This window comes from Anomaloglossus baeobatrachus, chromosome 1 (genome assembly GCF_048569485.1).
Source record: "Anomaloglossus baeobatrachus isolate aAnoBae1 chromosome 1, aAnoBae1.hap1, whole genome shotgun sequence".
NCBI classification, from domain to species: domain Eukaryota; kingdom Metazoa; phylum Chordata; class Amphibia; order Anura; family Aromobatidae; genus Anomaloglossus; species Anomaloglossus baeobatrachus.
Window position 1 is genome coordinate 862023630 of NC_134353.1, and position 23534 is coordinate 862047163.

Sequence of the window (23534 nt, forward strand, 5' to 3'; positions counted from 1 at the left end):
AGCCTGGAGCACCTACTGACAGAAGGTGCTCTACTGTCGTTTGCAGAATTGTCCTACCCAGATTTGCCTCAGCTGAAACCTGGGTATGGACTCTGTAATGCTTTGAAAACGTATGTAGGCTAGACCAGGTCACAACCTTACACACCTGTTCCACTGAAGCCTGATGCCGAATGGCCCAGGAGGCGCCAACTGCTCGCGTGGAATGAGCTCGTAGCCCACTAGGAATGGGCTTGAGTTGCTAGCGGTAGACTTCCTGGATCGCAGAGTGAATCCAGCGAGCCAGAGTCGCCTGTCCCTTTTTAGGCCCATCAGGAATGACGAACAAGGAGTCAGTTTTCCTAAAGGGGGCTATCCTGGATATGTAATATCTGAGAGCTCTGACGAGGTCTAACGAATGCAGAGACCTTTCCACCCTATGAACTGGATGTGGACAAAAGGAAGGCAGAACAATGTCCTCGTTCAAATGAAACGGGGTAGGAACCTTTGGAAGAAAATACGGAAGGGGGCACAGAACCACCTTGTCCTGGTGAAAAATCAGAAAAGGCTCGCGGCAAGAGAGTGCTGCTAGCTCCAAAACCCGTCTGATGGACGTAATTGCCACCAGGAACGTTACCTTCCAGGACAGAAAAGCAAGGGAGGATTCCTTGAGAGGTTCAAAGGGAGACCTCTGGAGACCGTCCAGAACAAGATTGAGGTCCCATGGTTCCAGCGGCCGTTTGTACGGGGGAACTAGATGGGAAACGCCCTGGAGGAAGGTCTTGACCTGCGTTTTTTGAGCCAGGCGGTATTGGTAGAAGATTGAGAGTGCTGAGACCTGCCGTTTAAGGGAACTGAGAGCCAACCTGCAGAAAATCGAGAATTCTGCGGATGGCCAGAGGCAGAGACTGGACGTTACTTTCCCTGCACCATGAAAGGAAGATTTTCCACGTATGGTGGTAAATGCGGGATGAAGCAGGCTTTCGGGCGCTGATCATGGTGGAGATAACCGCGGGGGAGAATCCTGCTCTTGTTAATACCCAGGTCTCAATGGCCAAGCCGTCAGCTTCAGGGCTCTGGAGTTCTGATGGGAAATGGGCCCTTGTGTCTGCAAGTCTGGGATGTCTGGAAGGCACCACGGTACGTCTACAAGCATTTGTACTAATTCGGCGTACCAGGCGCGCCTGGGCCAGTCCGGTGCTATCAGTATCACCGGGACTCCCTCTGCCTTGATTTTCCTGATTACCCGCGGCAGCAGAGGTAGGGGTGGAAATATGTAAGGCAGGCGGAGGTGGAGCCAGGAGCAGACTAGAGCATCTGCGCCGATGGACTGCGGATCGCGTGACCTGGCTATGAACGCGGGTACCTTTGCGTTCAACCTTGAGGCCATTACATCCATGTCTGGTGTACCGCAGCGAGTGCGGATGTGTAGGAACACTTGTGGGTGGAGAGACCACTCTCCGGCGGCCAGGCCTTGGCGACTTAGAAGTCTGCTGCGCAGTTCTCTACTCCCGGTATGTGTACCGCTGATATCACTGACCTTGTCGATTCGGCCCAGCTGAGGATCCTGTGGGCCTCGAGATAAGCTGCCTTGCTGCAGGTGTACCCCTTGGCGATTGACGTAGGCTACAGCTGTCGCATTGTCCGATTGGACTCGAATCTGATGACCCGCTAGCAGAGGGCAGAATGCCCTGAACGAGAGGGAGATCGCGCAGATTTCCAGGATGTTTATGGGTAGGGAAGACTCCTGGGGCGTCCAACGTCCTTGAGCAGTGTGGTGCCGGTACACTGCTCCCCAGCCTAGGAGGCTGGCGTCCGTGGTCAGGACCAGCCAGTTCACTGGGAGAAAAGATCTCTCCTTCGATAGGGATGAGGACCGAAGCCACCAGCGGAGTGCGTACCTGACTGAAGGCGTCAGGTGAAGATGTCTGTCCGGGGAGAAGGGGCTCTTGTCCCAGGCCGCTAGAAGGGCTAGTTGCAGTGGGCGGAGGTGCAGTTGAGCAAAGGGTACTGCTTCCATAGCCGCCACCATCCTGCCGAGCACCTTCATGCTGAATCGATTGGAGCGAGACGGAGGACGTAGAAGGCAGCGTACCGCTCGTTGAAGAGCGATCGCCTTGTCCAGGGGGAGATGGATCAAGCCCCGACAGGTGTCCAGGGACATGCCCAGGAAGGTGAAGGATCGTGATGGGATCGGGGATGATTTGTCTAGATTCACTAGCCACCCTAAGCGAGATAGGGTGTCCACAGTGATCTGTACGCTGGTTGAGCAGTCGCGGAAGAAGGGGGCCTTGATGAGGAAATCGTCCAAGTAAGGAAGAACGACTACTCCCCTGGCGTGAAGGACGCTCATGGTGGCCGCCATGACTTTGGTGAAGACCCTTGGTGCGGTGGCAAGGCCGAAGGGTAGAACTACGAATTGAAAGTGGGAGTCCTGAACTGCGAAGCGGAGGAACGTTTGGTGATCTGGAGCGATGGGTATGTGCAGGTACGCGTCCTTGATATCTATGGAGGCGAGGAATTCCCCTTCGACCATGGATGCAATAATGGACCTTAGGGACTCCATTCTAAATCTCCGTACGTGCACATGTTTGTTCAGGTGTTTGAGGTCCAGGATGGGTCGAACTGACCCATCCTTTTTGGGGACCACAAAGAGGTTGGAATAAAAACCCCTGAACTTCACGTCGTCCGGGACAGGTATTATCACTCCTCCTGTTTGGAGCGAGTGGATTGCTGAGAAAAAAGCTTTGCGTCGTTTTCGAGTCTTTGGGGGGTTTGAGAGAAAGAACCGACTCGGGGGTCGGGTCCTGGTAACCGGAAGACACAAGGTCTCGCACCCATTTGTCGTCTCAGGTGGAGATGTGTTGAAAAGAGCCGCAGTCGAACTCCTACAATGAGTGTGTCTTCTGGGGCGCCGAAGGAGTCATGAGGGGAGAAAACGTCGTGGACGAGTCTCCCTAGTCCTGGACTGTTTCCGTCTAGGCTGCCATGACGAAGTGGGTTTCGGGGAGAGCTGAGGTCGGTCCCTGCGTAGTCCGCGGCTGGCGGCGGGAACAGCACGGGATGTCGGCCAACCAATGAGTTCCGAAGGAGCGGAACGAGGACTGTGGATGTCTGGTGAAGGACGTCCTTGACTTCAGCTGGGGGAAGGAGGTACTCTTTCCTCCCGTGGCGTCAGAAATGAGCTTGTCCAGATGTTCGCCAAACAGTCTGGAAAAAAGGGAAGGTGAGCTTGTCCAGACGCGTGAGAGACTTCTTGGAGGCAGAGTCCTCTCGCCATTGTCAGAGCCAGAGAGCTCTACGGATGGCTATGGTATTTGAGGCAGCAAACGCTGCGCAGGTAGCAGCGTCCATGGAGGCCTGCATGAGGTACTCCGCCGCAGCGGCAATTTTGAGCTGTTACCTCTGTGAAGGTATGAGGGAACTGGGATTCCTCAAGTGAAGTGTTAAGGGATTCTGCCCAGACCGAGATCGCCTTTGCGACCCACACAGAGGCAAAGGAGGGCGAGAGGGAAGAACCCGCAGCCTTAAAAAGCAGAGCGGGTGAGGTGCTCCAACTGTCTGTCGGGTCCTTGATGGAGGAACCATCCGGTAAAGACAGGAGCGTCTTTGTGGCAAGGCGGGAGACCGGGGAGGTCAACCGAGGGCGGATCGGCCCAGCCCTTAGGGGCAGGTGAGGCAAAAGGGTACCGGGACTCCATGAGTTTTCGGTTACCGAAGCGCCTGTCAGGCTTCTCCCTTTGCTTTGTATGGATATCCTGAAACTCTGGGTTATCAGCGAAAACCTTTTGGGGTTTCCTTGCCCTCTTAAAGGAGACCACATGGTCAGTGGTAGTGGACGGGGGATCCTGCACATGCAGTTTGGTTGACTGCTGCTATAAGGGAGTCTATTGCAGTTTGATCATCTGGGGAGGCTGAAACCAAGGAATCCTCGTGGTGTAAACCGCATTCTCCCTCCTCCAGCTCTTCAGAAGCCGTGGAGCATGGGGGAGAGTCTGCCCTGTGTGCTCACGAGGGAGAGCCATGGGGGCCATGAGAGGGTGCTGGAGACACCCGGCCGGCTCTTTTCCTGATCCCTGCAACCGGTGAAGCATGTGCACGGATTACCTCAGAAGGATCCTCCATAGGGGTATCCTCAGGCTGCGTTCCGTCCAGGGGCCCAGAAGGGTGTGGAGGACGACATTGCATAGCCAGAACCAGGTTTTGTGACAGTTTTTCCATGGATTGGGACAGAAACTGTGCCCATTCCGGTGGGCTGGGAGCCCTAGGCTCTGGGCTGACTGCTGCGGCGGTGGTGTCTTGGGGAGGCTATAAGGGCATAGGAACCACAGAGAGGTGTGTTTACGTGGTAGCTCAGCGTGGCAGGCAGTGCAGGCTGAATAGTAGACTATGTGAGCCTTAGCGCTCTTAGTGCCCTTAGCATTCTGCATGTTCCCAATAGGAGTATGCCAGGAGGGGGAGCAATGGTCAGCAGAGCTACAAGTGAAGCAAGTACCTCACCAGAATCAGCCAATGGCCCTGCGTCCTCAGGAAGGAGTAAGCTCTGATTTGAACTGTTACCTCTGTGTGGAGATCTTCGCACGCTTTCCGGGAGGGGGTGGGGGGGGGCTTAGCGCTAAAAATAAGTCAGTGTGCCCCTCTGCTGTTGGTAGCAAAAAAACGGCGGGAAGGGAGCTTATGTGACATCTCCCTCCAGTCAGCACACAGCTTGTCACCGAAGGATAATCTCTGCCGGCTTTCTATAATCAGAGCCGCAGCTGGAGCAAATAAACAGAGCAAATAAACAGTGTGAGTTCCTGAGCTCTTGGCCCTTCCCCCCGCCACCGGTAAATTATCTGTGCAGATTTTCTGCAAACAGCGAGGGACTATACCCCACCCCCCCCCCCTCCACCAGCACGCAGCTAGGGAAAGAATTAACACTGTGTTCAGGATCCCTGGGGCTCTCCTCCTTGCAATCAGCAAGGGACTTTCTGCACTGTCTTTTCTCCCTTTGCCTGGGAAACCAGTCAGGGGGGATCTCACCTTAAACACTGCCTCAGTCCAGGCAGTGGGAATAGCAGAGTCAGCCTGCTGTATCCGGTCACACAGTGCAATGTTCAACTCAGAGCCTGCAAAGAGGGGCTGAAGAATTGTGCTTCTGCCCTGGGCTCTGGAAAATCGGTGCCATCAGACCTGTCGTCCAGTGAGATGCAGCCCAGGATCCAGCGTAGCAGAAGGGGGTACGTGGAGGCAGCACTCAGTGTTCCCGCCCGTTGATGGTATTAGAAGATCGGTCCCAAAAGGAAACTGTCGCCCTCAAAAAATAACAAACCTTGGAAGATGTGCCTCCTACAGACACTAAGCTAAAACTGAGCTTGCCTGGCCCGGCCAGGGGGTGTATACTGCAGAGGAGGAGCTATGCTTTTGCATCTACTTAGTGTCCTCCTATGGATAGGCAGCATAACACCCATGGTCCTGTGTCCCCCAATGAGGCGTCAGATAAAGTATATGTTCTATCTATGAAAAACACAAACAAAACTCAATGTCTCAATAAAGCTTATAGCTGACAGAAGAACATTTTGACTGTAACAGGCGATGTTCAGAAGGCTGGTTGCTTGGTGTAAGCAGTGTGTGCAGGCATGCATGAAAAGGTCTTGATTAGATGACCATAAAATCTGACTTAACTCAGGTCCTGAGGAACGTAATAAATCCTTGCCATTAGCTCAGATCACAGGGAAGGCCCAGAAACCGTCCGTGATAATCCATATAAAACGAAGCAGTGAAAGAAGTTGTGATCACACTGTGGGCAAAACTTTTTTTTTTCCCCTTTTTAGCTTTCCTTTAAAAATCGGATTATAAAAGAATGAAGTTTCCTGGGAGAATGTCTGATATCCGGAGGTTTTATTGAACAATTATAGAAAAATAAAGCCTAATTATAAATATTCATCTCTCAAAGTCTCACATCCCTGTATAAAATGAAGACATTGGTCCTTCCAACCTCCGAGAACGCGAGTGCCATGCATGGTTACATTGTAGGTGTCTGCAGACACCGACCCCATCATGTTTGTTCTTGTCAATCTATATCCCCTCTAAATTTCATTCAGGTGGAAACCTGGAACACAAGGCCCAGACCTCAGATGCTGATGAAGTGTCCTGGGCAGGCCACAAAATGTACATTTTACTGAAAGGCACAATACAAAGGAAGAGGTAAAAGGACAAAAATAAAATATATTATATCCCATATGATGAACACATAAAACGTTCCACTTCTGTAGGTCTGTGCAATACAGCGGTAAATCCCTTGTCTGTGGGTGGATGAATCAAAGAAAAAAAAAAGGAATGGTAGATTGGCGGTGACTTTACCACTGTGGCATCCTTCTGGTATGACAGGTACACACAATCCCCTCCAGGATAAAGCTCCTCTTGTCCGAGAAGTAAATGGTAAATTCAGCTTTATATCATTGTATAAAAACATCCTGATTTACATTACACAAAGACAAGAAAATAAAAAGGGATGTATAAAATCCAGGTCTATACAACATATGATTTCTGAACACTTGGGCTCAAGTCTGTGGTTTCCCTTGTGGTATACAGGTAGAATACTATGTGTGGGGCGGCCGGGCGGTCACATAATGTAGGTCCCATCCTTATAATACTTGATGGTGTCCATCTGCTGGGTCATCACCAGGACTTCTTGAAAGCCGGTGCTAAGGCCGGACATGTGCTGGAAATAAGCTTCCTTCTCCACCTGGATTGTGAGGTTATTGACGCCAACGTCTTTCAGAACTGAAGTTACCTATAGGAATACAAAGACATGGGGATCATCATAACTGGGTGAGCAGGTTGGGAGGGAAAAAAAAAAAAAAAAAAAAAAAAGACATGTCCATCGAGTTCAACCTTTCTCCACAAGCTACACACTATTAAATCACTAGATTATTTACCATTTGTTGGGTGAAAAGCTTTCAACCCTTTTTTAAATGCTGTAGTACAGTTCTGTTTTTCCGAAAATAAACCCTACCCTGAAAATAAGCCCTAGTTGCGGTTCAATAATGAAGTGTCCATGCAGATTAAGAAAAAAAAAAAAGAAGGGAAAGAATATTGCAGGACACGTCTTATAAAAAGCAGTCACCAGACCCCAGACGGTAGGAAGGTTGTAGAACGTATCGAGGACCGTGATACTGTACTGCTTCAGGCACCTGGGACGCAGTGAAATGCGAGGACCTGAGGTGGAATGCATTGATACGTTCCACCACAGGTCCTTGCGTTCCACAGTGCTACCGTCCAAAAGCAGAACGGTACCACCGGATGTTTCTGTGTATGTCGCTGTTCCTGCAATCTGATGTGTGTGGGCCGGAAGCAGGGGAGGACCGCTGTGGAGCACACAAGGACCTGCTGGGAGCACCTGCACCTGCCTTTTTTGTGCAGTAAACTTACACCTCCAAACCATGATCCCCACAAATAAGCCGCTCCCGAAAATAAGCCCTAGCACATTTTTCGGCTCAAAAATAATACAAGACAATGTCTTATTTTTGGGGAAACATGGTATCTGCCATTATTACCTCTTGTGGTTGGACATTCCACAGTCTAAGCTGCTCTAACTGTAAAGAATCCTTTGATATTTAGCTGTTGTAATTGCCTTTCCTTCACATGTAATAAATGTCTTCTGGAGGGAAAGTGATTACAGCAACTTAATAAACGGATTTTTGTGTACTCACCGTAAAATTGTTTTCTCTTAGCCATCATTGGGGGGACACAGGACCATAGGTGTTATGCTGCTTATCCATAGGAGGACACTAAGTAGATGCAAAGATGTTAGCTCCTCCCCTGCAGTATACACCCCCTGGCCAAGCCAGGCTACTTCAGTTTTAGTACACAAGCAGTAGGAGAAAAAGTAACAAAAAACTGAGTGAATACTCATAACAAAAAAAGTACTGAGACAGAAAAAAGCTAAGGCCCAACAGGGCAAAAGGGAGGGTGCTGTGTCCCCCAATGATGGCTAAGAGAAAACGATTTTATGGTGAGTACACAAAAATCCGTTTTTCTCCGACACCTCATTGGGGGACACAGGACCATGGGACGTCCTAAAGCAGTCCATGGGTGGGTCGCAGCCTTACACCTCTGTTCCACTGAAGCCTGATGCCTAATGGCCCAAGAGGCGCCAACTGCTCGCATGGAATGAGTCCGCAGCCCACTAGGAATGGGCTTGAGTTGCAAGCGGTAGACCTCCTGGATCGCAGAGCGAATCCAGCTAGCCAGCGTTGCCTATGAAGCTGCCTCTCCTTTCTTAGGCCTTTCAAGAATGACGAACAAGGAGTCTATGTTCCTAAAGGGGCTGTCCTGGGTACGCAATATCTGAGAGCCCTCACAAGGTCTAGCAAATATAGAACCCTTTCCACCCCATGGACTGGGTGTGGACAAAAGGAAGGCAGAACAATGTCCTCGTTCATATGAAACGGGGAAGTAACCTTCGGAAGAAAATCCGGAAGGGGGCGTAGAACCAACTTGTCCTGATGAAAGATCAGAAAGGATTCGCGGCAAGAGAGTGCTGCCAGTTATGAAACTTGTCTGATGGACGTAATCGCCACTAAGAGTGTTACCTTCCAGGAGAGAAGAGCAAGAGAAGATTCCTTAAGAGGTTCAAAAGGGGACCTCTGGATACCGTCCAAAACGAGATTGAGGTCCCATGGGTCCAGCGACCGTTTATACAGGGAAACTAGATGGGAAACACCCTTGAGGAAAATCTTGACTTGCGGATTGCAAGCTAGGCGGTATTGATAAAATATTGAGAGATGAAACCTGCCCCTTAAGGGAGCTGAGGGCCAACCCCTTTTGCAACCTGACTGCAAAAAAAAAAAAAAAAAGAAAAAATATCAAGAATTCTGGGGATCGCCAGAGGCATAGGTTGGACATTAGATTCCCTGCACTGGGAAAGGAAAGTTTTCCACGTACGGTGGTAAATACGGGATGAAGGCCGGCTTTCGGGCACTGTACATGGTGGAGATGACCGCAGGAGAGAATCTCGCTCTTGTTAAAGTCCAGGTCTCCATGGCCAGGCCGTCAGCTTCAGGGCTCTGGAGTTCTGATGGGAAATGGGGAAATGGGCCCTTGAGTCAGCAGGTCTGGGATGCTTACGAGGCGCCATGAGCAATTGTACTAATTCAGCATACCAGGCGCACCTGGGCTAGTCCGGTGCTATTAGTATCACCGGGACTCCTTCTGTCTTGATCTTCCTGATTACTTGCGGCAGCAGGGGCAGAAGCGAAAAACATGTTAGGCAGACTGAAACGACTTCAGGAGACTAGAGCATCCGCGCCAATGGACTGTGGATCACGTGACCTGGCTAAGAACGCGGGTACCTTTGCGTTCAACCTTGAGGCCATTAGAGCCACGTCTGGTGTACTCCAGTGAGTGCAGATGTGTGGCAACACTTCTGGGTGGAGAAACCACTCTCCGGCAGCCAGGCCTTGGCGACTTAGAAGGTCCGCCGCCCAGTTCTCTACTCCCGGTATGTGTAACGCTGAAAACACAGATCCCCGTCGATTCGGCCCAGGTGAGGATCCTGAGGACCTCGAGATAAGCTGTCTTGCTGCTGGTACCTCCCTGCCGATTGACATAGGCCACAGCTGTTGCATTGTCCAATTGGACCCGAATCCAACAACCTGCTAGCAGAAGGGGGGAATGACCTGAGCGCGAGAAGATCGAGCTGATTTTCAGGATGATTTCTGGGAAGGGAAGACTCCTGGGGTGTCCAAAGTCCCGAAGCAGTGTGGAGCCAGTACGCTGCTCCCCAGACTAAGAGGCTGACGTCCGTGGTCAGGAGTAGCCAGTCCACTTGGGGGAGAAAAACTGCTTCTCGATATGGAAGAGGACTGAAGCCACCAGCAAAGCGCATACCTGACTGAAGGTGTCAGGTGAAAAGTTCGTCCAAGGAAAAGGGGCTCTTGTCCCAGGCAGCTAGAAGCGCAAGCTGCAGTGGGCGGTGGTGTGGCTAAGCGAGCAGCACTGCCTCTATAGCTGCCGCTATCCTACCTAGCACTCTCATACTGAATCGTATGGAGCGAGAGGAGTACGTAGAGGGCAGTGTACCGCTTGTTGTAGAGCAGTCGCCTTGTCTTGAGGGGAAAATATCAAGCCCCGAAGAGTGTCCAGGGACATGCCCAGGGAGGTGACGGATTTTGACGGGACCGGGGATGATTTGACTGGAGTCAGAAGTCGCCCTAAGAGGGATAGGGTACCCACAGAGATCTGCATGCTGGTTGAGCCCTTGTTGAGGAGGTCATCCAAGCAAGGCAGAACAGCCACTCTCCTGGCGTGAAGGTCACTTATGGCGGCCGCCATGACCTTAGTTAAGACCCTTGGTGCTGTGGAAGAGTCGAGGGTAGGCCCACAAATGTAAAAGAAAAAAAAAAGAAGTCCTGAACCGCGAAGCGGAGGAACTTTTGGTGAGCTGGAGTGATGGGTATGTGCAGGTACGCGTCCCTGATAGCTAGGGAGGCAAGGAATTCTCCTTCGACCATAAAGGTAATAATGGACCCTAGGAAGTCCATTCTGATCTCCTTACGTGCACGTTTGCTCAGGTGTTAGAGGTCCAAGATGGGACTGACCCGTCCTTTTTTGAGGACCACGAGAGGTTGTAATAGAAGGCCTTGAACCTCTCGCCGTCCAGAACAGGTACCATCACCCCCGCCGTTTGGAGAGAGTGGATTGCTGAGGAGAAGGCCTCGTGGTGTTTTGGAGCCTTTGGCGGGGTTTGAGAGAAAAGACTGACCAGGGGATCAGGTCCAGAATTCAATGTGGTAACCGGAAGACACAAGGTATCACACCCATTTGTGGTCTGAGGCGGCGGCCCAGATGGAGGAGGACGAGACTCCTCGGTCTTTGTCTAGACTGCCAGGACGAGGTGAACTCTGGGAGCGCTGAGAAGGTCGGGCCCTGCGTGTCTAGTAAAAAACATCCTGGGCTAGAGTTGGGGGAGGGAGGTACTCTTTTCCTCCCGTGGCGTCAGACAAAAAAAAAAAAAAAAAAAAGCCTGTCCAGATGATCGGCAAACCATCGGTCTGGAAAGCAGTACTGTGAGAGGCTTCTTAGAGACAGAGTCCGCTCTCCATTATCGGAACCAGAGGGCCTTACGGATGGCTATGGTATTTGAGGCGGCAATAACTGCGCAGGTAGCAGCGCCGAGGGAGGCCTGCATGAGGTACTCTGCCGACGCAGCAATGTGAACTGTTACATCTGTGAGGGTCTGAGGGAAACTGGTAGTCCTGGTGCCTGTGCGACCCACACGGAAGGGGAGAGGGACCCGCGGCCTCGAGGCAGAGCGATCGAGCTGCTCCACTTGTCTGTCTGTCGGGTCCTTGAAGGAGGATCCATCAAGTAAAAGACAGGAGTGGTCCTTCAGGCAGGCGGAAGCCGGGTGAGGGTCCACCGAGGCCGGATCATCCCAGCCCTTAGAGACCGCTAAGCCAAAGGGTTACCGGGACTCCATAAGTTTACGGATACCGAAGCGGCGTTAAAATACTTTTTTTTTTTTTTTTTTGCGGTTTCTTCACCCTTTTAAAGGAGACCGCAGGGTCAGTAATAGTGGATGGGAGATCTTCCACATGCAGAGTTTTGGTTGATTGCTGCAATAAGTCCATCGCTGCTTGATCGCTCGGGGAGGTTGAAACCAAGGAATCATCCCGATACAAACCTCATTCCCCTTCCTCCGGCTCCTCAGAGACCGCGGAACATGTGGGAGAACCCCATCTGTGTACCCCAGAGGGAGAACCATGGGGGTCATGCCCTTTTTCTGATCTGCAACCGGTGAAGCAGAGGGCTGATTCTTATCAGAAGGTGTATATAGAGGTGTCATCAGGCTGCGTTCTGTCCAGGGGCCCCAAGGGGTGTGAGGACGATGTTGCATAGACAGCACCAGGTTCTGGGAACTGTGCCCATTCCGGGGGGCTGGGAGCCGTAGGCTCTGGGCTGGCAGCGGTTGCTGCGGTGGTGGCGGGGGAGGGGGGGGTAAGCTACAGGGGCACCGGACTCACAGAAGGAAGAGGTGCTATCATCCCCTAGTAGCTCAGCGTCTTATAGTTGTTGCTGTAGTTGTGCAGGGCATAAAACGTGACTGCAGGCCCTGGCTGATGAGCCACAAACTCTGATTGTAATGAGGGAGCAATGCTCTGCAGAGGTAATATGCAAGTGAGGCTATAACTCACCCAGAACCCTGATGACCCCTCCCCCCCTCCTCCTGCGTCCCAGTTCTGGGAAGGAGGAAGCCAGCTCAGAGACGCCCACAGGCTCTGATCACAACAAGAGGGAGCAATGCTCTGCAGATCCTGTGTGAGGGATCCATCAAGTAAAAGACAGGGGGGTGTGGCTTATCGAGTGTCGGAGAGGACGGGGCTTAGCTCTGACAAGAACGCATGAGAAAATATAATAAACAAAAAACAAAAAATGGTGGGAAGGGACTCCCCTTCCCTCCTCCAGCCCTGCACAACAATGGTGGACAGAAAAACCTCTATAAGTGTACCACAGCTGCGGCTGCACTGAGTCCTGGGAGCTCTCCCCTCCCCCCGCCACAGGTGGAATGCTATGCAGGAGTCTGCAATCACAGCCCATGTGCCTCCAGTCAGTGTCACCTTTGCTCCAATATCCTGTCAGGGAGCCAGTGTGCAGATTCTGACGCCTGCTGTGCCTGGTCACAGAATGTGTATCAACTCAGAGCCTGCCAGAGGGACTGAGGAAGTTTTTCATCTGCTCTGAGCTCTGGAAAAATCGGAATGATCTCACCTCAGCTCCTGTGGAGATGGCAGTCTGATGCCTGGTGACACTTGGTGCAGAACGTGTATCAACTCAGAGCCTGCAAGAGGGGCTGAGGAAGTTTTCATCTGCTCTGGGCTCTGGAAAATCAGTGCCATGAGACCTGTCGTCCAGTGAGTAACAGCCCAGGATCCAGCGTCGCAGGAGGGGGTACGGGGAGGCGATACTCCGCGTTCCCGCCTGTTGATGGTTTTGGGAAATCGGTCCCCGAAGGAACTGTCACCCTCTAAAAACAAAAAATTCTTGCTGTAGTAGTCTGCAGAGATGTGCCTCCTATAGACACTAAGCTAAAACTGGAGTAGCCAGGGGGTGTATACTGCAGGGGAGGAGCTAACATCTTTGCATCTACTTAGTGTCCTCCTATGGATAAGCAGCATAACACCCATGGTCCTGTGTCCCCCAATGAGGCGTCAGAGAAAGGAAATATTTCTTTACAGAGAAGTTACACTACTGTAAGAAGGAAAATAGGCAGATACTGGATCAGCATTTATGGCCATCCAGTAATCATGGACAAGTCAGATCCGCCAGAGCTAGAGTCACTGTATGTAGCATTTCTTTGCTGTAACAAAGAGAGGGGAATAAAGTAAGGTAGACAAAGGGTTCATCTTATGCGGTGACCCTATTACAGCTGTAAATTCTTTACCATTTCCCATAGGAGGATCAGACATTAGATATTATACTGTATTATACCTGTTGAATGATCCGCTGTTCCACCACATCTGACATCACTTGCACGTGTATAGTCCCTGCAACGATCGAGGCCGAGTGGCGCCAAAAATGTGGATCCCGATAAGAAATCAGACCATCAATATTAGAGATCTGTAAGGAGAACAGACTGGTTCACTGGCGGCTCATGAGTTATGTGCAGAAAACAAAAGCCTGAGACACAAATTACTGCAGTGGACACTTGTAATAAATATATATAGCCAAGGAGGAGAATCATAGTACTAATTCAATATACTAGTGCATGAGTGTGTGTGATATTCATATTTTCCTATTTATGCAATAAATCATTGCTATAACTTATATGAAGGGTGTGTGCCCATGATCAGTGTTTGCAGTATTTTGCATGCGGCGTGCATTTGCTGCATCCAAAACGCTGCGGTGTACAGTACAAGCACAGTGGATGGGATTTCTAGAAATCTCGTGCTCACTGTGAGTGTACGGCCCACAGAGAAAAATGACCTGCGGTCTGGCTTTCAGAACCACAAGCTTGTCAATTCTTTGCTGCGGAGTCACAAGCGTCCTCCATAGGGAGAACACAAGCGAGAGACCGCAGCACCCCAAATCCTGATTGTGGGCGCAGGCAGCTGTGGTCTCTTGCAGAGGAGACTCGCAGCCCCGCAGGTCAGGACCCGCCACGTCTAGGATGCAGCGGATCCTGATCGTGGACACCTACCCTAAGGCCTCCATGAATAAATAGGCAGATTCTGAGTGAATCTCCCCGAATCACAGACATGCACAACCCACATAAAAGGATTATCTCCAGGATGTCCCAGGAACGGATCAGCCTTGGTTCCTGCCCCAATCTCATCAGACTCATACATTACTATGGGGCTGAGTTCAGGTCTGGGCACTCACTGCTGCTCCGTGCATCATGGTCCGTACCTCGACTGTGACAAATGTATGTGTGAATCTAGCCAAAAGCCAAGCTTACACCTTACTTAGCAAATCAATAAAGATGTAACATGATGGCAATATCTCCTATTTAGGGCAACATGAATGAGAACTATTCTACAATTTCTACCATTTTTTTTTTTGTTCAAAGCAAGATCATAGTCAATGTAAAAATCCTTCCAATTCATAAAAAGCTTTCAAAAAAAACCTTCTACATGTACCAAGGCACAGAAATCCACAACGATGATCTATTGGCACAAGCAGACAGTCGCCCGTGCACGGAGGTGTACTTAAATAGTCACTTCTGCAGCCCGTGCCAAAAACAATCATGTGGCTGAACACTAGTGCCGTGATGCATCCGTCAGTACCGTATATGCCGGCGTATAAGACGACTGGGCGTATAAGACGACCCCCAACTTCTGCCCTAAAAATATAGAATTTGGGATATACTCACTGTATAAGACTACCCCGCTCCCAAATGAAAAAAAGTCTGCTTTGATTGCAACATGTTAATTTTAATTCCGCGAGAGCCGTACAATATGTTTTTAAAGGGCCATTGACAGATCAATCGCTCCAATGTTCACTTAGTACAGCAGGAATGCTCCTCCCTGCTGTAAAAAGCCACAACTGGACTGAAACAATGGTACTACACTCTGCTACAAACAGACACACACAACTCTGCTAAAAACAGACAAACACACACAACTCTGCTACAAACAGACAAACACACACAACTCTGCTACAAACAGACAAACACACACAACTCTGCTACATACAGACAAACACATAACTCTGCTACATACAGACAAACACATACAACTCTGCTACATACAGACAAACACATACAACTCTGCTACATACAGACAAACACATACAACTCTGCTACATACAGACAAACACATACAACTCTGCTACATACAGACAAACACATACAACTCTGCTACATACAGACAAACACATACAACTCTGCTACATACAGACAAACACATACAACTCTGCTACATACAGACAAATACACACAACTCTGCTGCTCTGTGGGGCCTGCACCCGCGGCTCGGCGGGTACAGCACCCGCGGCATCGGCGGGGGGGGGGGGATTGGCAGGGCATACATCTGGGGGGTTAGAAGCAGCTCACCGGGGCCCATAATGGGGAGGCGGGGAGGGCATTTACCCGATTAGGTCACGGTGGAGAGGGGGCCCACACAGCGCCGGACAGAAGCTCGCCTCCTTCATCTGTGGGACTGAGAAGGCGGTAGCTCCGCCCACAGATGAAATTCAAAACAGGATGTCTGCGCGCCTTAAAGTGACGGCGCCGCAGATTGCTGCCGAGGACTGCGGTCCCCGGAACTCGGCCGGGGGCAGCAGAACTATAAAGGCGAGTGGGCCCCGGCCAAGGGACAGGAGAACTGACGAGGCCGAGTGGGCCCCCCGGCTCTCCAGGGCCCCGGCATTTGCCCATAGACAGGTAGGAGCCCTGTCTGCGAGCCAGATACGGCCATCAAAAGAGCCATATCTGGCTCGCGAGCCATAGGTTCCCGACCCCTGCTGTATGATATATACCGTATTTTTCGCTTTATAAGACGCACCTGATTATAAGACGCACCCCCAAATTTGGTGAAGGAAAAGATAATTTTTTTTTTTTAATGTTAAAATGGGGTCCATCTTATAATGCCAGTGTCCCTCTAACAAATCATATAGGGTATATGTCCCTCATAGCCCCCCATCCTAAACTTAGCCCCCTTAATCTGGATATGGCCCCCTTATATTGAATATAGCCCCCTTGTGATGGCACACGTTCCCCTGTGCTGCCTATGGTCCCCTATGGATTGCACACGTTCCCGTGTTAGATAACGCCCCCATGCTGCTGCCCATGGCCCCTATAGATCGCACAAGTCCCCCTGTGTTAGATATCGCCCCCATAGTGCTGCCCATGGCCCCTATAGATCGCACAAGTCCCCCTGTGTTATATATCGCCCCCATAGTGCTGCCCATGGTCCCTATAGATCGCACAAGTCCCCCTGTGTTAGATATCGCCCCCATAGTGCTGCCCATGGCCCCTATATAGATCGCACAAGTCCCCCTGTGTTAGATATCTCCCCCATAGTGCTGCCCATGGTCCCTATAGATCGCACAAGTCCCCCTGTGTTAGATATCGCCCCCATAGTGCTGCCCATGGCCCCTATATAGATCGCACAAGTCCCCCTGTGTTAGATATCTCTCCCATAGTGCTGCCCATGGCCCCTATATAGATCGCACAAGTCCCCCTGTGTCAGATATCGCCCCCATAGTGCTGCCCATGGCCCCTATAGATCGCACAAGTCCCCCTGTGTCAGATATGGCCCCTAGGCTGCTGCCCAAAGTAAAATAAAACCCTCTTTCCTTATCTCCTGCAGCGCTGAGCTCCCTCCTGTCTGGCTCCGTGCTTCTGTTCTTCCACTTCCTGGTTCTCAGTGCGGTCATGTGATCGGCACAGCAGGCTGAGCTCTCTGCCTGCCTGATCACAGTGGAAGCTGGGACACGGGGAGAAACGCTGCAGGGGTAAGTAAAGCTTTTTTATTTTAGAATGAGCAGCAGCCTGGGGGCCAAATCTAACACAGGGGTGGGCATGTGCGATCACACTGGGACGCAGGCTCATATAATATGCACCGCTGCCCCAGCCCCTCACTGCGTGCGATTTCAGCACCATTGGAGATGGACAGCGGCTGTGCATATTATATGAGCGGGTGCAGGAGATCAAAGGCTGCCGCAGCAGTGTTCACCTGCTCCCAGCACAGTGCCCCCACCTCCCCTGGACGCTGCAGTGTACATATATATATACACCCCCCCCCCCCCGTATATCCGGCGTATAAGATGACCCCCCACTGTAGCCATTATTTTAAGGGGGTAAAAGAAGGGAATTTTGTTTACTTACCGTAAATTCCTTTTCTTCTAGCTCCAATTGGGAGACCCAGACAATTGGGTGTATAGCTTCTGCCTCCGGAGGCCACACAAAGTATTACACTTAAAAGTGTAAAGCCCCTCCCCTTCTGCCTATACACCCCCCGTGCCTCACGGGCACCTCAGTTTTGGTGCAAAAGCAAGAAGGAGGAAAGTTATAAATTGGTTTAAAGTGAATTCAATCCGAAGAAATTTCGGAGAACTGAAACCATTCAACATGAACAACATGTGTACACAAAGAACAACAGCCCGAAGGGAACAGGGGCGGGTGCTGGGTCTCCCAATTGGAGCTAGAAGAAAAGGAATTTACGGTAAGTAAACAAAATTCTCTTCTTCTTTGTCGCTCCATTGGGAGACCCAGACAATTGGGACGTCCAAAAGCAGTCCCTGGGTGGGTAAAATAATACCTCTTAATAGAGCCGTAAAAACGGCCCTTTCCTACAGGTGGGCAACCGCCGCCTGAAGGACTCGCCTACCTAGGCTGGCATCTGCCGAAGCATAGGCATGCACCTGATAGTGTTTCGTGAAAGTGTGCAGGCTCGACCAGGTAGCCGCCTGACACACCTGCTGAGCCGTAGCCTGGTGCCGCAAAGCCCAGGACGCACCCACGGCTCTGGTAGAATGGGCCTTCAGCCCTGATGGAACCGGAAGCCCAGAAGAACGGTAGGCTTCGAGAATTGGTTCCTTAATCCACCGAGCCAGGGTTGATTTGGAAGCCTGTGACCCCTTACGCTGGCCAGCGACAAGGACAAAGAGTGCATCCGAGCGGCGCAGGGGCGCCGTACAAGAAATGTAGAATCTGAGCGCTCTCACCAGATCCAACAAGTGCAAATCCTTTTCACATTGGTGAACTGGATGTGGACAAAGAGAAGGTAAGGAGATATCCTGATTGAGGTGAAAGGGTGATACCACCTTATTATTATTATTATTATTGTTTATTTATAGAGCACCATTGATTCCATGGTGCTGTACATGAGGGGGTTACATACAGAATACATGTACACGTTACAATAGACAGACTAGCACAGGGGGAAGAGGGCCCTGCCCTTGCGGGCTTACATCCTAAAGGATTTTGGGGAGGAGACAGTAGGTGGGGTGTAGGTGGGGCGGCAGCTCCGCACGGGGGTGGGGCGGCAGCTCCGCACGGGGGTGGGGCGGCAGCTCCGCACGGGGGTGGGGCGGCAGCTCCGCACGGGGGTGGGGCGGCAGCTCCGCACGGGGGTGGGGCGGCAGCTCCGCACGGGGGTGGGGCGGCAGCTCCGCACGGGGGTGGGGCGGCAGCTCCGCACGGGGGTGGGGCGGCAGCTCCGCACGGGGGTGGGGCGGCAGCTCCGCACGGGGGTGGGGGCGGCAGCTCCGCACGGGGGTGGGGGCGGCAGCTCCGCACGGGGGTGGGGCGGCAGCTCCGCACGGGGGTGGGGCGGCAGCTCCGCACGGGGGTGGGGCGGCAGCTCCGCACGGTGGTGGGGCGGCAGCTCCGCACGGTGGTGGGGCGGCAGCTCCGCACGGGGGTGAAGCAGTGAGGTCATTGAAGGTTATAGGCATTTCTGAACAGATGAGTCTTTAGGTTCCGTTTGAAGCTTGCGAGTGTAGTAGATAGTCTGACGTGTTGAGGCAGTGAGTTCCAGGAGACTGGGGATGCTCGGGAGAAGTCTTGGAGTCGGTTGCATGAGGAGCGAATGAGAGAGGAGGATAGAAGGAGATCTTGGGAGGACCGGAGGTTACGTTTTGGAGTGTAGCGAGAGATTAGTTCAGAGATATATGGAGGAGACAGATTATGGATAGCTTTGTAGGTCAGTGTTAGTAATTTGAATTGGATACCACCTTAGGGAGAAATTCCGGAACGGGCCGCAGAACCACCTTGTCCTGGTGAAACACCAGGAAAGGAGCTTTGCATGACAGCGCTGCTAGCTCAGACACTCTGCGAAGCGATGTGACTGCTACTAGGAAGACAACTTTCTGCGAAAGGCGTGAAAGAGAAATATCTTTCATTGGCTCGAAGGGCGGTTTCTGAAGAGCCATCAGAACCCTGTTCAGATCCCAGGGCTCTAACGGACGCTTGTAAGGAGGGACTATGTGACAAACCCCCTGCAGGAACGTGCGTACCTTTGGAAGTCTGGCTAGGCGCTTCTGGAAAAAGACAGAGAGCGCTGAGACTTGTCCCTTAAGGGAGCCAAGCGACAAACCTTTTTCCAATCCGGATTGAAGGAAGGAAAGAAAGGTAGGTAAGGCAAATGGCCAGGGAGTAAAACCCTGATCAGAGCACCAGGATAAGAATATTCTCCACGTCCTGTGGTAGATCTTGGCGGACGTTGGTTTCCTGGCCTGTCTCATAGTGGCAATGACCTCTTGAGACAACCCTGAAGACGCTAGGACTCAGGACTCAATGGCCACACAGTCAGGTTGAGGGCCGCAGAATTCAGATGGAAAAACGGACCTTGAGATAGCAAGTCTGGTCGGTCTGGTAGTGCCCACGGTTGACCCACCGTGAGATGCCACAGATCCGGGTACCACGACCTCCTCGGCCAGTCTGGGGCGACGAGGATGGCGCGGCGGCAGTCGGACCTGATCTTGCGTAACACTCTGGGAAACAGTGCCAGAGGAGGAAACACATAAGGCAGTTGAAACTGCGACCAATCCTGCACTAATGAGTCTGCCGCCAGAGCTCTGTGATCTTGAGACCGTGCCATGAATGCCGGGACCTTGTTGTTGTGCCGGGACGCCATTAGGTCGACGTCCGGCATCCCCCAGCAGCAACAGATCTCTTGAAACACGTCCGGGTGAAGGGACCATTCCCCTGCGTCCATGCCCTGGCGACTGAGAAAGTCTGCTTCCCAGTTTTCTACGCCCGGGATGTGAACTGCGGATATGGTGGATGCTGTGGCTTCCACCCACAGTAGAATCCGTCGGACCTCTTGGAAGGCTTGCCGACTGCGTGTTCCGCCTTGGTGGTTGATGTATGCCACCGCTGTGGAGTTGTCCGACTGAATTCGGATCTGTTTGCCTTTCAGCCACGGCTGGAACGCTTTTAGGGCTAGGTATACTGCCCTTATCTCCAGAACATTGATCTGCAGGGAGGACTCTGGCTGAGTCCAGGTACCCTGAGCTCTGTGGTGGAGAAAGACCGCTCCCCATCCTGACAGACTCGCGTCCGTCGTGACCACCGCCCAGGATGGGGGTAGGAAGGATTTCCCCTTCGACAATGAAGTGGGAAGAAGCCACCACCGAAGGGAGGCTTTGGCTGCCTGAGAAAGGGAGACGTTCCTGTCGAGGGACGTCGACTTCCTGTCCCATTTGCGGAGAATGTCCCATTGAAGTGGACGCAGATGAAACTGCGCAAAAGGAACTGCCTCCATTGCTGCCACCATCTTCCCTAGGAAGTGCATGAGGCGCCTCAAGGGGTGTGATTGGCCTTGAAGGAGAGATTGCACCCCTGTCTGTAGTGAACGCTGTTTGTCCAGCGGAAGCTTCACTATCGCTGAGAGAGTATGAAACTCCATGCCAAGATATGTCAGTAATTGGGCCGGTGTCAGATTTGACTTTGGGAAATTGATGATCCACCCGAATCTCTGGAGAGTCTCCAGAGCAATGTTCAGGCTGTGTTGGCATGCCCCTCGAGAGGGTGCCTTGACAAGCAGATCGTCCAAGTAAGGTATCACCGAGTGTCCCTGAGAGTGTAGGACTGCTACCACTGTAGCCATGACCTTGGTGAAGACCCGTGGTGCTGTCGCCAAGCCGAAAGGCAGTGCCACGAACTGAAGGTGTTCGTTTCCTATGGCGAAACGTAGGAAGCACTGATGCTCTGGTGCAATCGGTACGTGGAGATGAGCATCTTTGATGTCGATTGATGCCAGGAAGTCTCCTTGGGACATTGAGGCGATGACGGAGCGGAGCGATTCCATCCGGAACCGCCTGGTTTTCACGTGTTTGTTGAGCAGTTTTAGGTCCAGAACAGGACGGAAAGATCCGTCCTTTTTTGGCACCACAAACAGGTTGGAGTAAAAACCGTGATCCTGTTGCTGTAGAGGAACAGGGATCACCACTCCTTCTGCCTTCAAAGTGCACACCGCCTGAAGAAGAGCATCTGCTCGCTCGGGGGGCGGAGATGTTCTGAAAAAACGAGTCGGAGGACGAGAGCTGAACTCTATCCTGTAACCGTGAGACAGAATGTCTCTCACCCAACGGTCTTGTACCTGTGGCAGCCAGGCGTCGCAAAAGCGGGAGAGCCTGCCACCGACCGAGGATGCGGTGTGAAGAGGCCGAAAGTCATGAGGAGGCCGCTTTAGAAGCGGTTCCTCCGGCGGTCTTTTTAGGACGTGACTTAGACCGCCATGAATCGGAGTTCGACTGACTCTTCTGTGGCCTGTTGGACGATGAGAATTGAGACCTGCCCGCGGGCCGAAAGGACCGAAATCTCGATTGTCCCTTCCGTTGTTGAGGTCTCTTCTGTTTGGGCTGGGGTAAGGAAGAATCCTTTCCCTTGGATTGTTTAATGATTTCATCCAATCGCTCACCAAACAGCCGGTCGCCAGAAAATGGCAACCCGGTTAAGAATTTTTTGGAAGCCGAGTCTGCCTTCCATTCACGTAGCCACATGGCCCTGCGGACCACCACCGAATTGGCGGATGCTACCGCCGTACGGCTCGTAGAGTCCAGGATAGCATTAATGGCGTAGGCCGCAAACGCCGACGCCTGAGTGGTTAATGACACCACCTGCGGAGTAGAGGCACGTGTGACTGCATTAATCTGCGAGTGACAAGCTGAAATAGCTTGGAGGGCCCATACGGCTGCGAATGCCGGAGCAAAGAACGCGCCGATAGCCTCATAGATGGATTTCAACCAGAGCTCCATCTGTCTGTCAGTGGCATCTTTGAGTGAAGCCCCATCTTCCACTGCAACTATGGATCTAGCCGCCAGTCTGGAGACTAGAGGATCCACTTTGGGACACTGAGCCCAAACCTTGACAACGTCAGGGGGGAAAGGGTAACGTGTGTCCTTAAGGCGCTTAGAAAAGCGTTTATCTGGACAAGCTCGGTGCTTCTGGACTGCCTCTCTGAAGTCGGAGTGATCCAGAAACGTACTCAATGTACGCTTAGGAAACCTAAAACGGAATTTCTCCTGCTGAGAAGCTGACTCCTCAATTGGAGGCGCTGGGGGAGAAAGCTCCAACACCTGATTGATGGACGCTATAAGGTCATTCACTATGGCGTCTCCCTCTGGCGTATCTAGGTTGAGAGCGGCTTCAGGATCAGAATCCTGATCTGCCACCTCCGCTTCATCCTCCAGAGAGTCCTCCTGCTGAGACCCTGAGCAGTGTGATGAAGTCGAGGGAATTTCCCAGCGAGCCCGCTTAGGCGGTCTGGGACTGCGGTCCATGTCAGAGATCTCATTTTGGGACCTATAAGTCACCCCAGGAGCATTTTGCTGCTCCAACTGAGGGGGGCCTGGGGTCAATGAAACAACAGTGCCCGGGGCCTGAGTTACCGGCCTGGACTGCAAGGCTTCTAGTATCTTAGCAGACCATTTATCCATACTCTCAGACAGCTTGTCAGCAAATATTGCAAACTCTGTCCCTGTCACCTGGACAGTGGTAACAGGTGGTTCCCCTTGGGCCACCAGTGGCAGAGGCTCCGGCTGAGTAAGTGCCACAGGGGCAGAGCATTGCACACAATGAGGATCGGTGGAACCTGCCGGTAGTATAGCCGCACATGAAGTACAGGTGGCAAAGTAAGCCTGTGCTTTGGCACCCTTGCTTTTTGAAGACGACATGCTGTTGTCTCCTCTGAGTACAATGCAGGAGGTATATAGCCAAAAATCAACAGTGCGACCGTACAGTGTAAGTGTACAGCATATAAGCATATATATATATATGTACACTTCGGCACTCAGTGGGGCCAGCACCCAGGTGCTGCTTACCGACCGCTAAAAGCGGTTGTGTGATCAACAGATTCCCTTGCCTGGGTCTCCCAGAGCCGTGCTTTCTCTCCTCTCCAGCGTCAGAGTTGCTGACAGTAATGGCTGTCGGCGTTCTGTGGGGAGGAGGGGGCCGTGGGCGTGCCCCAGAAAGTGCGGGAATCTGATGCCCCACTGTGCTGTATGAGGGGGGAGGAGAATACACAGTATGCTCCAGCCCTCAGCGCTGACGTCCTGTGCAGCGTCCCGCCCTTCCCCTGACTGGCAGGCCTGGGGGCGGGAGAAAGCGAAACTAGGCCGCAAAAGCC

General features: G+C 52.0%; 1 protein-coding gene across 1 annotated transcript in view; it reads right to left on the reverse strand.

The window, feature by feature from the left end:
• Nucleotides 1–5834: 5834 nt before the first annotated feature.
• The window catches only part of SLC30A5 (solute carrier family 30 member 5), a 99769-nt gene continuing 82069 nt past the window's right edge, over nt 5835–23534 (reverse strand). The window contains exons 15-16 of the mRNA XM_075342454.1: nt 13450–13578; nt 5835–6751 (exon numbers count right to left, since the gene is read on the reverse strand). Coding sequence (XP_075198569.1) covers nt 6581–6751; nt 13450–13578 — 300 coding nt within the window. The 3' untranslated portion in view covers nt 5835–6580. The remainder of the gene's footprint in view (nt 6752–13449; nt 13579–23534) is intronic.